Source organism: Macaca fascicularis, chromosome X (genome assembly GCF_037993035.2).
Source record: "Macaca fascicularis isolate 582-1 chromosome X, T2T-MFA8v1.1".
Taxonomy (NCBI): domain Eukaryota; kingdom Metazoa; phylum Chordata; class Mammalia; order Primates; family Cercopithecidae; genus Macaca; species Macaca fascicularis.
Window position 1 is genome coordinate 143,065,774 of NC_088395.1, and position 17,532 is coordinate 143,083,305.

Genomic DNA, 17,532 nt, shown 5'->3' on the forward strand with positions numbered 1-17,532 from the left:
GTCACAATACAAAACATAAATGATTGAGGGGATAGATGCCTCCTCATTCTCCATGATGTCATTATGTCACATTGCACGCCTGTATCAAAACATCTCATGTACCCCCACAAATATATACACATACTATGCACCCACAACAATTTTTTTTTTTTAGAGGGAGTCTCACTCTGTCGCCAGGTTGGAGTGGAGTGGCACGATCTTGGCTCACTGAAACCTCTGCCTCCCGCGTTCAAGCGATTCTCCTGCCTCAGCCTCCCTAGTAGCTGGGACACCACGCCCGTCCAACAATTTTTTTAAAAGGTAATTATCACATAAAAAAGAAATAAATAGGCCGGGCACGGTGGCTTACGCCAATAATCCCAGCACTTTGGGAGGCGGAAGCAGGCGTATCACCTGAGGTCAGGATTTTGAGACCAGCCTGGCCAACACATAGTGGAACCCCATGTCTACTAAAAATACAAAAATTAGCCAGGTGTGGTGGCGCACGCCTGTAGTACCAGCTACTTTGGAAGCTGAGGCAGGAGAATCGCTTGAAACTGGGAGTTGGAGGTTGTAGTGAGCTGAGACCACGGCACTGCACTCCAGCCTGGGCGACAAAGAAATAAATATTGGCACAATACTATTAAACTAAACTACAGACTTTATTCAGGTGTCACCAGTTTCCCACTAATGTCTTTTTTCTGTTTAGGATCCAATTCAGGATCCCACATTGCATTGAGTTGTCTGTCCAGTGAAGGATTTTAAAGAGCAGTGAGACATGATCAGATTTGCACTATCAATTTGGGAGAAGCATATTTAGATTGGGGGAAATTGGGAGGAAAAAAGTGAGTCAAGGCAGGAAACCTAAGGGGTAGGCTAGTCTGGTCCTGTCAGCACACAGCATGGAAGGTAAGATGTGGCCTCTGGAGCTGGCATAGTTGGCCTACCATAGCACATTAGTTCCCTTTTGGAGGTTCCAATAAACTGATCTAGAAACATGGCTTAAATAGAGCATGATTCCACTGGATCACAGTATTCCTTTGTTCACTACTTAATTTGGGTATGTACATATTGAAGTGGACTGGAAAGAGGATGGAAACTGCAGCTGGGATACCTCTAACTGCATATGATTAGAAACTTGAAAAAATTATTAAAGACCTAATAGTGGTAATAATCTGTCTTTTTTGTTGTTGCTTGTTTTTGAGACAGAGTCTCTATCACCCAGGCTGGAGTGCAGTGGCGTGATATTGGCTTACTGCAATCTCCACCTCCTGGGTTCAAGTGATTCTCCTGCCTCAGCCTCCCAACTAACTAGGACTACAGGCCCCCACCACTGCGCCTGGCTAATTTTTCACAGAGACGGAGTTTCACCATGTTGGTCAGGCTGCTCTTAAACTCACAACCTCGAATGATTCGCAGCCTCCCACAGTGCTGCGATTACAGGCGTGAGCCACTGCACCCCACCCTGTAATAGTGTTTTTTTTTTTTTTTTTTTTTTTTTTTTTTTGAGACAGAGTCCACCTCTGTCGCCCAGGCTGGAGTGCAGTAGCATGATCTTGGCTCACTGCAACCTCTACCTCCTGAGTTCAAGCGATTCTCCTGCCTCAGCCTCCCTAGTAGCTGGGATTACAAGCATGTGCCCCTATGCCTGGCTAATTTTTGCATTTTTAGTACAGACGAGGTTTCACCATGTTGATCGGGCTGGTCTCGAACTCGTGATCTCAAGTGATCTGCCTGCCTCAGCCTCCCAAAGTGCTGGGATTACAGGCATGAGCCACTGCACCCAGCCTTCACTCAATCTTTTGTTTGTTTCTGAAACATTCTTAAGGAACATAGCTGGAAAATTAACAGCTATATTACATCATAAAAGGAGTTTTAAAAACTACCAAATACTTTATACTTCCTTTTAATATCATTACTGAGAGGTGAAGCCAGCTGGACTTCCTGAGTGGAGTAGGGACTTGGAGAACTTTTCTGTCTTACAAGGGGATTGTAAAATGCACCAGTCAGCACTCTGTGGCTAGCTAGAGGTTTATGAAATGCACCAATCAGTGCTCTGCAAAAACGCACCAATGAGTACTCTGTAGCCAGCTAGAGGTTTGTAAAATGCACCAATCAGTGCTCTGTAAAAATGCACTGATCAGCACTCTGTAGCTACCTAGAGGTTGGTAAAATGGACCAATCAGTGGTCTGTAAAACAGACCAATCAGCACTCTGTAAAACGGACCAATCAGCAGGACATGGGCAGGGACAAATGAGGGAATAAAAGCTGGCCATTCTAGCTGGCGGTGGCAACCTGCTTGGGTTTTGCTCTTCACAGTAGATCTTGCTGCTGCTCACCCTTTGGGTCCGTGCCACTTTTAAGAGCTGTACCACGGCCGGGTGTGGTGGCTCACGCCTTTAATCCCAGCACTTTGGGAGGCTGAGGCAGGCGGATCACGAGGTCAGGAGATCGAGACCACAGTGAAACCCCATCTCTACCTGGCTAACATGGTGAAAACCCCATCTCTACTAAATATACAAAAAAATTAGCCTGGCATGGTGGTGGGCACCTATAATTGCAGCTGCTTGTGAAGCTGAAGGCGTGAACCTGGGAGGCGGAGCTTCCAGTGAGCTGAGATCGTGCCACTGCACTCCAGCCTGGGCGACAGAGCAAGACTCCATCTCCAAAATAAATAAATAAATAAATAAATAAATAAATAAATAAATAAAAAGCTGTAACACTCACCGTGAAGGTCAGCAAGACCACGAACCCACGAGAAAGAACCAACTCCAAACACAATTATATTCAAGAACTATATTAGATATAAGAAGACCTTTCTCTCTCTCTCTCTCTCTTTCTTTTTTCCCGGAGTTGGAGTCTTGCTCTGTTGCCCAGAGCTGAAGTGCAATCATGTGATCTTGGCTCACTGCAACCTCTGCCTCCTGGGTTCAAGCAATTCTCCTGCCTCAGCCTCCTGAGTAGCTGGAACTACAGGTGTGTGCCACTATGCCCAACTAATTTTTGTATTTTTAGTAGAGACGGGGTTTCACCATGTTGGCCAGGCTGGTCTCGAACTCCTGACCTCGTGATCTGCCCTCCTCGGCCTTCCAAAGTTCTGAGATTACAGGCGTGAGCCACTGCACCCAGCCAGAAGACCTGCTTTCTAGCCTCAGCTTGGTCATCTATTAGCTATGTGATGTTGGACAAGCAAATTAACTTCTCTTCAGTTACCTCACATAAAACAAAGAGATTAATAACTAACTTGCCTACCTGACATGAGCACTGGGAGGATTACATAAAACGACTAGGAAAGAACTTTGCAATTTCTACTGCTACATAACAAGAGGGAGAGGGCATTATGATCTTTGTCATCTACACTTACTCTCTTTTTAAAAATTTTTATTTGGGGCCGGGCGCGGTGGCTCAAGCCTGTAATCCCAGCACTTTGGGAGGCCGAGACGGGCGGATCACGAGGTCAGGAGATCGAGACCATCCTGGCTAATATGGTGAAACCCTGTCTCTACTAAAAAATACAAAAAACTAGCCAGGCGAGGTGGCGGGCGCCTGTAGTCCCAGCTACTCGGGAGGCTGAGGCAGGAGAATGGCGTAAACCCGGGAGGCGGAGCTTGCAGTGAGCTGAGATCCGGTCATTGCACTCTAGCCTGGGTGACAGAGTAAGACTCCGTCTCAAAAAAAAAAAAAAAAAAATTTTATTTGGTCGGGCGCGGTGGCTCACGCCTGTAATCCCAGCACTCTGGGAGGCTGAGGCAGGCGGATCACCTGAGATCAGCAGTTTGAGACCAGCCTGGTCAACATGGTGAAACCCTGTCTCTACTAAAAATTACCCGGGTGTGGTGGCCCATGCCTGTAATCTCAGCTACTCAGGAGGCTGAGGTAGGAGAATCGCTGGAACCCAGGAGGTGGAGGTTGCAGTGAGCCGAAATCGCGCCATTGCACTCCAGCCTGGGCGACAGAGCGAGACTCCAGTTAAAAAAAAAACAACAACAACAACAACAACAAAAAAACAACTGAAGAGCAAGTGGTCAATCTCTTCCAGGGTCCAGGAGCAAACCAGGAACTCCTTTCAAATGGTATATAGCTTTGTGCTTCTAGATGGCACGGCCTTGCTCCAGAACCCTAAGTGTCTGTACCACCACACCCGGCTAATTTTGTATTTTTAGTAGAGATGGGTTTTCTACATGTTGGTCAGGCTGGTCTCGAACTCCTGACCTCAGGTGATCCACCCACCTCGGCCTCCCAAAGTGCTGGGATTACAGGTGTGAGCCACCACGCCCGGCCACTTTTTCATTTTTATTTTTAACACAACAACCAACCAAGTAGGGTTTATTCTAGAGACACAAGGCTGATTTGGTACTTGAAAATCAAGGTAGGCCGAGTACAGTGGCTCACGCCTGTAATCCCAGCACTTTGGGAGGCTGAGGCAGGTGGATCACTTGAGGTCAGGGGTTCAAGACTGCCTGACCAATATGGTGAAACCCCATCTCTACTAAACATACAAAAAATTAGCTGGGCGTCGTGGTGCACACCTGCAATCCCAGCTACTAAGGAGGCTGAGGAAGGAGAATCGCTTGAACCCAGGAGGCAGAGGTTGCAGTGAGCCGAGATCACGCCACTGCACTCCAGCCTGGGCCACAGAGCAAAACTCTGTCTCAAACAAATAAACAGAAAAATCAGCGTAATCCATCACATTAATAGTCTTAAGAATAAAAGAAGATCATAGCAATTGGTGCAAAAAATTTGATAACATTCAATATGATGAACACTTTCAGCAAACTCAGAAGGCAACTTCCTTCACCCAATAAAGGGCATCTATAAAAATATGTTAATCTCACTTAATGGTGAAAGACTGAAATGGTTTTCCCCAAAGAACTCCACCCTCACCACTTCTACTTAACATCATATTGGAAATCCTACCAGCAAGGCAAGAAAAAGAAACAAAAGGCACACATGTTGGAAAGAAAGAAATACAGCTGTTGCTATTTGCATACAACATGAGAAAGTATACAGGGCTGGCCAGAGGTGGCAGGCAGGGAGGCTGGTACCCGTCCTTGCCGTCTCACAGGCTTTGTTGTTGGGGAAAACCAGGCCTGCCTGGTGGATGCTTTGGCTGCTCTGGGGCCTCATACATCTTTCAGGGTTTTAAGGAGGCAGAAGATAAACATGGTTTGGATGGGCCGGCTGACCAACTCCTAGAGCCTCTAAAATACACAGAATATGCTGGAATGGGTTAATAGGCTTCTGGAAGGTAGTCATGTTGCCCACATCAGTTGAGTAGCCTGTGGTGGGTGTGCTGTTTACGTGGATGGTGTCTTGGCTTATCTCCAGGACCAGCTTGGTGCCCAGCAGGTGGCTGGAGCTGGCGACAACTACACACTGGTGGCATAGCTGCGTCTTGTAGACTTTGGTGATGCTTTACTTCTTGAGGTTGACATAGGCATACATAGGCCGTCCCTGCAGGGAGCCTTAATGGAAGACCTCAGTGGCACTGTTAAGAGTCTGACCAGGGTCCCTTACAGGCGGGGTCTACGTCCTGGAGGTGACCCGGGAGGCAGGGATGTAAAGGTCACACCTTCCCGTGGAGCGACGGGCCCTCCTAGGGTTTGGTTCTTTGGTGCCTGGAGGAGCTGGTATCCATGCTCCAGGACTAGGCCTGGGAGACTGTCCTGTTTTTTCATTATGCACATGTTTTCAACCAAAGGCAGACCAGAGAGCCATACTAATGCAGCGGTGAAACACACACTTTTTATCCAAGCTCTGGTTACTTCCAACCGTGACCACTCTCACGCTTCCTAGCTCCCTTTTCCCATTCCTCTTCACAAAGGCTGTGCCCTGGCAATGATGCTATTCTGCCCTGCAAATCTTTACATGAGCTTCTCTAATTCTTTTGATTAAGTTCAACCTTTTCACTCTCACAACTCCCTTATTTTTCATCATTCGCACATTTCCTTTCATTTCTCCTACAACTTTTTCAACGTCTCTAGTCCAAGAGTTAACTTGCTACATTTCTACTCGCCTTGGCTCACCGCCAGCACGATGCCTTTGTTCTGTCTTGAATCGCCGCCTGCCAATCACCAGGAGACGCAGACCTCTCAGAGCGAGGGAACTTGGACAGAAAGGCACTTGGCAAGGCGCACACGACTCAGCGTAAACAAGTGACCTCTTGTTCTCCGAAACTCTTGAGACACAAAAGGGAAAAATAACAAGCTTTTCTAGTATCTGTATCCTATCATACCTACAATACTCTCTTGTTCCACATGCAAGCACTTTGCATTATAGTACACCACAAGGAGCAAAAGGTAAGACAGGATTCTTACAGAGGTCGTAAAATAAGGTCCCCGCCGCTATGAGAAAGACGACTTTCTTCCAATAGCATAGAGCAGGACTCCGCCTCCGCCTTCGTTTTCTTTAGTCTTTTGCCCTTCCATCCTTCTTCCCAAGACTAGCGTTATCCAATAGAAATATAATGTAGATCACATACTACATAATTTTACATTTCCAAGTAGCCACATTAAAAAAAATTAAAAGAAGCAGGTGAAATTGGTTTTAGTAATGTTTTATTCAACGCAGTGGCCCCTAAATATTATGATTTCAATCACCCATGCAGTAATTAGAACTATGTTTTCTTTTCTTTTTTGAGACGGAGTCTCACTTGTCGCCCAGGCTGGAGTGCAGTGGCGCTATCTCGGCTCACTGCAACCTCCGCCTCCCGGGTTCAAGCGATTCTTCTGCCTCGGCTCTCGAGTAGCTGGGATTACAGGCGCCTGCCACCAAGCCCGGCTACTTTTTGTATTTTTAAGTAGAGACGAGGTTTCACCATGTTGGTCAGGCTGGTCTCGATCTCCTGACCTCGTGACCCGCCGCCTCGGCCCCCCAAAGTGCTGGGATTACAGGCGTGAGCCACAGCGCCTGGCACCCCCCGCCTTTTTTTTTTTTGAGACGGAGTCTCGCTGTCGCCCATGCTGGAGTGCAGTCGTGTGATCTCGGCTCAATGCAACCTCCACCTCCCAGGTTCAAACAATTCTACTGTCTCAGCCTCCCGAGTAGCTGGGACCACAGGCGCACGCCACTATGCCCGGCTAAGTTTTGTATTTTTAGTAGAAACGGGGGTTTCACCATATTGGTCAGGCTGGTCTCGAACTCCCGACCTCTGGTGACCCACCCACCTCGGCCTCCCAAAGTACTGGGGTTACAGGCCTGAGCCACCGCGCCCGGCCTAAATGTTTTACTTTCTTTTTGTCTTTGGTAGCTGGAGTGCATTTTACACTTAGAGAACATCAAACTCGGAAAAGTTGCATTTCAAGTGCCTCATAGGCACCGCACTGGACTATGAGGCCCTAGAAAGCCACACCCCCTAGTCCTTGCAGCCAGAAATGAAGATGGCAGGGGCTGTAACACTGTTAGTTTGGGACTAAGAAAGGCAACCTCGGGAGGAGGCGAGCCTTGCGATGATGAAACTTCTAGGACAGTCTCCCCTCGCCCGCCACCCTGTGCAGGGCCTAGCATAGCACGGCCAGAGCCACGGGAAAGGGCGGGGCAGGGAAGTCTGGAGATGGGGGCGTGGAGAGGCTCGGCCGGGACCCCTACGCATGCGCACCGCGACAATTCACGATGCCCGCCTACTGGCGCCCTAGCAACCGGGTTGCGAACCACCGTTTATCCCGACTAAGTGGCTATCCTGGGAGTTCTAGTGCCACTAGCTGGCTTCGGCTCTTCCCTGTCCGAGGTTCTTGTAATTTCCGCTTATTTCCTCCACGGGTGCCGATTTCATGTGTGTGTCCCCGAGTGCCTAAGCCGGCTCCTGAAATGAGTACTCGTGGTTTCCGCGTGGGAACCAACCTCGAGCGCCAGTAGCCCTCCCTCTACGGGCTGAGGTGGTTGCTGGGGCTGGGGCTGCTCCTGAGGCTTCAGGGCCGCCCGCTGCACGGCTTTCTACCTCCCCAGGCTAATCGCAGTCAATCTGCCAGGCGGAGCAAGAAATCGCATTTTGTCAGGTGAGGATTGGAGGAAGGGAGTGAGATGTGAGGGGAAGGCTTCGGGTAGAGGTATGGGGCCGATCGGGGACGACCAGGGTCGAGAGCTCATCGACTTGGACCCGGAATGCCATTGCCCTCCCTGTGGGTGTGTCTCAGGGTCTCTCAATCTCGGAGCCTCCCACTTCGCGGATCTTTCCCGCCCTCTCAGTATCTCCTTCCTCACAGTTCCTCCCCTTCCTCTTCTTTCTCTGCTTCCTCCCTTCCCTCTCATCTCGTCTTCTTCCTTCTCCCTCACAGCTCCAACGCCCACTGTTTCGGCCCCACCTTCTTATCTTGGCCCCTCCCCTTCCCCCCCTTATCGGCTCCTTACCCCGTCCCTTTTTGTTCTGCCAGTGCCCTCTCGGCTCCTCCCCCTCCCCCTTTCTCCAGGATGCTATGCCCTCTCGGCTCCTCTCCCTACCTCTCCCTCTCTTCTTCTTTACCTTCCTCCTCTCTGCTGCTTTTTCTAGTCTCTTCGCCTCTGCTCTTCTGTTTTCCTTTCTGGGACTCCTCCTCCTTCCTCTAAGCCCCTCCCACTTCCCTCCCTATTGGCTGCTCCTCCACCTCCCTCTTGGCTTCTCTCCTGCCTCAACTAACTCCTCCCCTCCTCCTCAACGCCTTCCTTTTCCTCTCAGCATCTGTAACCCTCCCCTTCCCTCCACCCTCTCCCTCGTGTTCTTACACAATCTTCCATTCTGGACACATACACTCATTGTGGTCTTTCTTAAATACATCCCCACCATATTGTGTTACCCCTCACTCATATGGTCTCACACACTTACCCCCCTAATTCATGTTAATCCACTTTGGTCTCCTGGGTCCTCTCTCTGCAAACATAGGGTTATTTACTTCTAGAGATTTGTGAGAATACAATGAGACAGTACATGAAAAGCACTTACGACGGCACCTTGCACATAGTAAGCTTTCAATAAATGGTAACTGTCATCATTATTACTTTTCTTTAGCCGGGGATTCCTGGGACAATTCCTCTTCCGTGTGTCCCAGTAATTTCTTGACTCCCTTCCTTAGTAGCCTCGTTGTTTTCATTGTAAGCTGACTTAAAAGGAGTTTTTTTTTTTTTTGCAAGTAATCAATTCAAAAAGTATTAATAAATAAGACTTATGTTCTGATCTCTAGTTGCCTAATCTATGGTGTAGGGGGGTATTCTGGTAGAAGGCATCACAAATGCACACAAAGTTGAGAACGGTGCTGACTATAGACTTAGCCAACTTGAAGGTTCTAGGAGTTTTTAAAGGCTAGCTCTAGGTGCAGCATATTTATTTTTCAAACCTGGAGCTTGCCTTTTGCTGTGAGAAATATTGATAGCAGTGTTTTGAGCCAACCTCTTGCCAAACACATGTAAGAAATAGCATCCTTTTTATATTTTTTATTTGCCTTTTCTCTGACTGTTGATATCTAGTCCTTGCTCTTTATTCTTTATTTCAGCAGGCTCCCTAGCAAAGAAACATGATTAATAACATCTGGAACCTCTTTTCTTCTCTTCTCTCCTTCCTTCCTTCCTTCCTTCCTTCCTTCCTTCCTTCCTTCCTTCCTTCCTTCCTTCCTTCCTTCCTTCCTTCTTTTTTCCTCCCTCCCTCCCTTCCTTCCTTCCTTTTTTCTTTTTTTTGAGATGGAGTCTCGCTCTGTCTCCCAGGCTGGAGTGCAGTGGCATGATTTCGGCTCACTGCAACCTCCGCCTCCTGGGTTCAAGTGATTCTCCTGCCTCAGGCTCCCGAGTAGCTGGGATTACAGGCGCCCGTCACCACACCTGGCTAATTTTTTTTTTTTTTAATTTTTGTATTTTTAGTAGAGATGGGGTTTCACCATGCTGGCCAGGCTGGTCGAACTCCTGACCTCAGGTAATCCACTCGCCTTGGCCTCCCAAAGTACTAGGATTACAGGCATGAGCCACTGCACCTGGCAGCATAAACTTTCTATATTGAGTGAGACCTGTCTCCGGTATTTGGGGTTCACACATTTAAGTCTGTGATACATTTTGGGTTTTTATTTGTTGTTGTTGTAAGATGTGAAAGTTAGGTTGAGATTAATTTTTTTGCCTATAGATATCTAATTTCTTTAGCATGGTTTCTTGAAAAGACTATCCTTCCTCCGTGAAATTGCTTTTGCACCTTTTCAAATTTTTTTTGGCAAATCTTGCTTTGTCCTCCAGGCTGGAGTGTGGTGGCACCATCTTGGCTCACTGCAACCTCCACCTCCTGAGCTCAAGTGATTCTTCTGCCTCAGCCTTCTTCTTCTTCTTCTTTTTTTTTTTTTTTTTGAGATGAAGTCTTGCTCTGTTGCCCACGCTGGAGTGCAGTAGTGCGATCTTGAGTTCAAGCAATTCTTCTTCCTCAGTCTCCCAGGTAGCTGGGATTACAGGCACCTGCCACCATGCCCGGCTAATTTTTTTTGTATTTTTAGTAGAGATGGGATTTCACCATGTTGGCCAGGCTGGCTTTGAACGCCTGACCTCATGTGATCCACCCACCTTGGCCTCCCAAAATGCTAGGATTACAGGCCTGAGCACCTCACCTGGCCCTGCCTCAGTCTTTTGAGTAGCTGGGACCATGCCCAGCTAATTTTTGTAGTTTTAGTAGAGACGGGGCCAGTCTGGTCTCGAATTCCTGACCTGAAGTAATCCACCCACCTCGGCCTCCCAAAGTGCTGGGATTACAGGTGTGAGTCACCATGCCCGGCCACTTTTTCACCTTTGTAAAAAAATCACTTGGGCATAGTTATATGGCTGTATTTCTGAGTTTTCTGTTGTACTGTTACATTGGTTTGTGTGTCAGGCATTAGCCTTTTGATGATTAAATTTGCATGCAATGCCTTTGTGGAGTGCCACAGGACTCCAAAGGAAAGTGTACCTTATCAAGAAATGCTGTCCCTTGGACTGAAGAAACTTGGCAGTGTAGTACAACTCTGCTGCCAATAAGATTCTTTTTTGGTTCATATTTGTATTATTTCAGGACAGTAGGTGCTAAAATATGACTCTGTTTTTCATTGTTTACTCATGCTCATTATTTCCTGATTCATAACATTGGCACATTTCATCTGAAGGCTCTGGAAGAAAAAAAATAAATAAATAATAACACTGGGCCCGGCGCAGTGGCTCATGCCCATAATCCCAGCATTTTGGGAGGCCAAGGCAGGCGGATCACCTGAGGCCCGGAGTTCGAGACCAGCTTGACCAGCATGGAGAAACCCTGTCTCTGCTAAAAATACAAAATTAGCCGGGCGTGGTGGTGCATGCCTGTAATCCCAGCTACTCGGGAGGCTGATGCAGGAGAATCGCTTGAACCTGGGAGGCGGTGGTTGTGGTGAGCCGAGATGGTGCCACTGCACTCCAGTCTGGGCAACGAGAGTGAAACTCCGTCTCAAAAACAAAAAACAAAAAATAAATAAAAAAAAACCCACTGGCACTTTACCTTGATAATCCTCCATAGCTAGACCTTGTAAATAAGAAATTTTGTATTAAAAGTGTCAAATATTTTATTATCACGTTCTTTTGGTAACAGTGTTATTCAGAGATAAATCACGTACCATATAATTCACCCACTTAAAGTGTCTAATTTAGTGGTTTTTAGTGTATTCACAGAGTTGTACAGCCACCACTACCATCAATTTTATTGTCACTTTTAAGTGAAGGATTGTATATCAGGGTAGTTTTTAGGAAGCTAGGGTGGATTTCATATCCCACCTTGTATGTTATTGAAGAAGACAAATTCTTCTCTTCAGTGATGACAGCATTGTGTGTGTGTCTAGTTGTAATCATTTCAGTTACGAATGAAAACTTAGAAGAGAGTGTAGAGAATGATGGCATACTGAAGTCTTTGAAGAAGTTTTACCTGTAAGATAAATTGCTTATTTCATGACATTTGAATTATAAACTTTAGCCAAATCTCTTAATATTTTCAATTTTTTCTTAACAGTTTTCTTTTAACAAAACAGAAATGTGTAAAAGTTTGTGTAAAATCTTACGATCAAGACCAAATGGACAAGCTGGCTTTTTTGAAGAAAGGAATACGACTGAATTACCAGCATCACTGGTAGGTTTGGCATCGGAAATACCATGACTTGGCTGGGTGAGGTGGCTCACGCCTGTAATCTCAGCACTTTGGGAGGCCAATGTGGCAGATCGCTTGAGCTCAGGAGTTTGAGACCAGCCTGGCCAGCATGGCGAAAACCCATCTCTACTAAAAATACAAAAATTAACCGAGCACGATGGCAGGCACCTGTAATCCCAGCTACTTGGGAAGCTGAGGTGCACGAGAATTGCTTGAACCTGGGAGGCAGAGGTTGCATTGAGCCAAGATTGCGCCCCTGCACTCCAGCCCGGGTGAAAGAGCGAGACGCTGTCTCAGAAAGGAAAAAAAAAAAAAAAAATTAACATGACTTAATTAATTTTTCAATTCCTTTCAGAAGTTTTTTGTTTGTTTGTTTGTTTGTTTTGAGACAGGGTATTGCTCTGTCGCCCAGGCTGGAACAAAGTGATGTCATCATAGCTCACTGCATCCTCAAACTCCTGGGCTCAATTGATCCTCTTTACTTAGCCTCCTGAGTAGCTAGGACTGCAGGCATGTGCCACCGTGCCTGATTAAGTTTCGATTTTCTTTTTTTGTCTTTTTTTTTTTGAGGTAGAGTCTAGCTCTGTCACGCAAGCTGGAGTGCAGTGGCATGATCTCAGCACACTTGAAATCTCCACCTCCCAGGTTCAAACTATTCTCCTGCCTCAGCCTCCCGAGTAGCTGGGATTACAGGCACCCGCCACCATGCCCAGCTAATTTTTGTATTTTTAGTAGAGACGGGGTTTCACTGTGTTGGCCAGGCTGGTCTTGAACTCCTTACCTTGTGATCCACCCACCTCGGCCTTCCAAAGTGCTGGGATTACAAGCGGGAGCCACCGTGCCTGGCCTTTTTTTTTCCTTTTTTGCTGTCACCTTATTTTTTAAAATTATTTTTATTTTCTTTTTGTAGAGACAGGGTCTAGCTATATTGCCCAGGCTGGTCTTGAACTCCTGGCCTCAAGCAGTGCTTCCGCCTTGGACTCCCAAAGTGAGTCATCACACCCTGCCAAAAAAGTACTCTTTTTTATTTTTATTTTATTTTATTATTATTATTATTATTTGGATACAGCATTTCTCTCTGTTACCCAGGCTAGAGTGCAGTGGCGCCATCTTGGCTCACTGCAACCACCGCCTCCTGGGTTCAAGTGATTCTCGTGCCTCAGCCTCTGAGTAGCTGGGATTATAAGTGTCTGCCACCACACCCGGCTAATTTTTGTGTTTTTTTAGTACAGATGGGGTTTTACCATGTTGTCCAGGCTGGTCTTGAACTCCTGGACTCAAGTGATCCACACACCTCGGCCTCCCAAAGCGCTGGGATTACAGGCGTGAGCCACTGCACCTAGCAGTATTTCTTATATTTCAGTCATTTTACATACCACCTTGGTACTTTTTGCTGTGTGTCAAGCACCTGTATTATTATTTATCTACTTTAAAAAATCCGTTATTTAAAGCCAGGTGCAGTGGCTCATGCCTGTAATCCCAGCACTTCTGGGAGGCTGAGGCGGGTGGATCACTTGAGGCCAAAAAATTTGAGACCAGCCTGGCCAGCATGGCAAAACCCTGTTTCTACTAAAAATACAAAAAAAAAAAAAAAAAAAAAAAAATGAGCCAGGCATGGTGGCACTCACCTGTAGTCCCAGCTACTTGGGAGGCTGAGGCAGGAGAATTGCTTGAATCTGGGAGGCAGAGGTTGCAGTCAGCCCAGATTGCACCACTGCACCCCAGCGTGGTCAACAGAGGGAGACCCTGACTCAAAAAAAAAAAAAAAATAAATAAATCCATGCTGTATTTAGAAAGGAAACTATAATACCCTAGAAATTACAGATGTACTGATGTACTATACTACTTATATTTTTTATTCATCTAATTTCAAGTAAATATGTAAAAGGTAAAATTGGTTTTCCATCTACTACCTAAAATCATCTTGTATATCTTCAGTGCTATGTATTCTACACAGTGGGAAGCAATGAGATAAAGAAGTAAAGAAAATGGGAAGAGAAGCAACAAACAACTGCTTAATTGATAGTTCTTTGAAAGCAAGGGTAAACTGGCAGAAGAAAGGAGTTAATGAACAGGAGAAATGTTCATTAACATGGTCTGTGTTTGAGACCATATATGAAAGTGGGTTCTTAGGGAACATTTAACGACAACATCTTTCAGGATCAAGTCTGGGAAGAAGAAAGGGACCAACAGGATGAAAAAGCCTCAGTTGGCAGGAGTAGCAATAACTTTATCAACATTTGTAGGTTGTCAACATAAAATTACCAAGGTTAAGTAAAAGCTTAAATAGGGCCAGGTGCGGTGGCTCACGCCTGTAATCGCAACACTTTGGGAAGTCAAGGTGGGCGGATCACAAGGTCAGGAGTTCGAGATCATTCTGGCCAACATGGTGAAATCCCATTTCCACTAAAATACCAAAAAAAAAAAAAAAAAAAAATTAGCCAGGCGTGGTGGTGCATGCCTGTAGTACCAGCTACTTGGGAGGCTGAGGCACGGGAATCACTTGAACCCAGGAGACGGAAGTTGCAGTAAGCCCAGACTACGCCACTGCACTCCAGGCGTGGCAACAGAGTGAGACTCCGTCTAAAAAGAAGAAAACCAAAGCTTAAATAAAACCAGCAGCTACTTTTTGCTATTTCTTTTATAAATAGTGGTACTCTTTCTTGTGAATTTCTTCTTCCTCTTCCTCTTCTTCCTCTTCTTCTTCTTCTTGACAGAGTCTCACTCTGTCACCCAGGCTGAGTACAGTGGCATGATCATGACTCATTGCAACCTCAACCTCCAGGGTTCAAACCATCCTCCTTCCTCAGCCTCCTGAGTAGCTGTGACTACAGGCCTGTGCCACCACGTCAGGCTAATATTTGTAGTTTTTGTAGAGATAGGGTTTTGCCGTGTTGCCCAAGCTGGTCTCGAACTCCTGGACTCAAGTGATCTGCCTGCCTCAGCCTCCCAAAGTGTTGGGATTACAGGTGTGCACCACCGCTCCCAGCCTATTTTTATTTTAAAGATATTTATTTTAGATAGATACTGATGTCCTCCTCCCTTCCCCCTGACACATAGGCTCCTTTTCATTGAAAAATGAAAGTTTCAGGCAAGTTTCAGAAAAGTTTATAGGCTGGGCATGGTGGCTCATGCCAGCACTTTGGAAGGCCGAGGTGGGCAGATCACCTGAGGTCAGGAATTCAAGACCAGCCTGGCCAACATGGTGAAACCCCATATCTACTAAAAATACAAAAAAATTAGCCAGGTGTGGTGTTGGGCGCCTGTAATCCCAGCTGCTCGGGAGGTTGAGGCAGGAGAATCACTTGAACCTGGGAGGTGGAGGCTGCCGTGAGCTGAGATTGCTCCACTGCACTCCAGCCTGGGCGACAGAGCAAGAATCTGTCTCAAAAAAAAAAAAAAAAAATTGTTTATAGTGCCATTGATCATATCAGTGGGAATAATTATACCACTTATTTTGAAAGTGCAGTCTTGGGGCCTCTGAGAACTTTTCAGGGAGGTCCAAACTATTTTCTTAGTAGTACTAAGCTGTTACGTGCCTTCTTCACTCTCATTCTTTCATGAGTGTACAGTGGAATTTTCCAGAAGCTACATGAAGTGAGATGATGTCGTCACTCTGAGGGCTAATGGAATGTGTGCTTCTGTATTCTTGGAGTCTCGCGCTGTTGCCCAGGCTGGAGTGCAGTGGCACAATCTCGGCTCACTGCAAGCTCCGCCTCCTGGGTTCACGCCATTCTCCTGCCTCAGCCTCCTGAGTAGCTGGGACTCCTGAGTAGCTGGGTGGTACAGGCACTCACCACCACGCTCAGCTATTTGTTTTTGTATTTTTAGTAGAGATGGGGTTTTACTGTGTTAGCCAGGATGGTCTCGATCTCCTGACCTCATGATCTGTCTGCCTTGGCCTCCCAAAGTGCTGGGATTACAGGTGTGAGCCACCGTGCCCAGCCTATTCTTGTGTTTTTAAAATGTCTCATTGTAAATTTCTAACACAGTAAATGTAGGTAGATATAACCCACATAAACAAAAGCTCTTCAGCGTTCTTAATTTTTAAGGGTAAGGGTCCAGAGACTAAAATGTTTGAGAACCTTTGAGTTAGATGCCTAGAATCAAAGTGGCAATCATGGTTGTCTGACTAACAACAAAGGTTTTTCTGTTTTAAAATTCATTAAGCACATTCATATTGTTGTACAACCATTGCTACCTTGATGTAATTGTAATCAAAACCTAAGATACTTTTAATTAAAACCAATCAATTTAAAAGTAAAAAACGGCCAGGCACAGTGGCTCACTCCTGTAATCCCAGCACTTTGGGAGGCCGAGGCAGGTGGATCACCTGAGGTCAGGAGTTTGAGACCAGCCTGGCCAACATGGTGAAATCTGTCACTATTAAAAACACAAAAATTAGCTGGGCATAGTGGCTTGCGCCTGTAATCCCAACTTCTTGGGAGGCTGAAACAGGAGAATCACTTGAACCCTGGAGACAGAGGTTGCAGTGAGCCAAGATCACACCACTGTACTCCAGCCTGGGTGATTAAGTGAGACTCTCAAAAAATAAAAATAAATAAAAAAAAAAAAGGTAAAAAACTCCTTTTTTGCACTAAAAGTCAAGTTTTGATAATTTATTTGAAGAACTATTAGATAAAAGTAGCAGAGAACAGTGGACTAGAATAGAGTCCAGAAAGAGATATAAATATTTATGGAAATTATTTATGGGAATTTCAATTTATCGTAAAGGTGGTCTTTCTTTCCTTCTTTCCGCCTTCTTTTCTTTTTCTTTTCTTTTCTTTCTTTTTTGAGATGGAGTCTCACTCTGTCACCCAGGCTACAGTGCAGTGGCACGATCTCGGCTCACTGCAACCTCCACCCTCCGCCTTCCGGGTTCATGCCATTCTCCTGCCTCAGCCTCCCATGTAGCTGGGACTACGGGCGCCTGCCACCACATCCGGCTGATTTTTTTTTTTTTTTGTATTTTTAGTAGAGACGGGGTTTCACTCTGTTAGCCTGGATGGTCTTGATCTCCTGACCTCGTGATCCGCCCACTCAGCCTCCCAAAGTGCTAAGATTACAGGCGTGAGCCACCGCGCCCCACCAAAGGAGGTGTTTCAAATTAGCAAAGACAGTTCAATAAATGATGTGGGGACTGACAACTGTTTCAGGACAGGAATAAAATGATCTTGGTCTATACTTCAGTCCTTATATCCAAATGAACTACAAGGGAATTAAAACTTTAAACATTAAGAAGATAGAAGAAAACATGGAATGAGGAGGCAAGGTACTGTACAAGCTCCAGAAACTATAAAGGAAATGACAGATGAATCTGAGTCTATAAAAATGAACACAAAAATAAAATCCTTCTACATGGCAAATAAATAGCAAAGTCAAAATGCAGCTGATATACCAATAAAAACTATTTGTGGTTTGGGGGTGATGATAGATTGATTTCTTTCATCGAGAACCCATATGCAAATCA

General features: G+C 45.9%; 1 protein-coding gene and 1 long non-coding RNA gene across 14 annotated transcripts in view; one reads left to right on the forward strand and one right to left on the reverse strand.

The window, feature by feature from the left end:
* Positions 1-6,520: 6,520 nt before the first annotated feature.
* On the reverse strand, positions 6,521-8,519 carry LOC135969274 (uncharacterized). The gene is made up of 2 exons (XR_010584446.2): positions 8,439-8,519; positions 6,521-7,940 (listed from the first exon to the last, which is right to left on the reverse strand). It is a non-coding gene; the product is annotated as an uncharacterized lncRNA (long non-coding RNA).
* LOC102141840 (uncharacterized) overlaps positions 7,644-17,532 on the forward strand; it is a 118,947-nt gene continuing 109,058 nt past the window's right edge. For 10 of the 13 annotated variants that reach the window (XR_012429917.1, XR_010584441.1, XR_012429916.1 and 7 more), the window contains exons 1-2: positions 7,644-7,974; positions 11,928-12,044. Coding sequence is in view for 6 of the 13 variants with exons in the window: in XM_074029318.1 (XP_073885419.1) it covers positions 11,949-12,044 (96 nt within the window). In the remaining 7 variants the exon portion in view is untranslated. The remainder of the gene's footprint in view (positions 7,975-11,927; positions 12,045-17,532) is intronic. The other 3 variants (XR_012429919.1, XR_012429918.1, XR_012429921.1) reach the window with 1 other exon arrangement.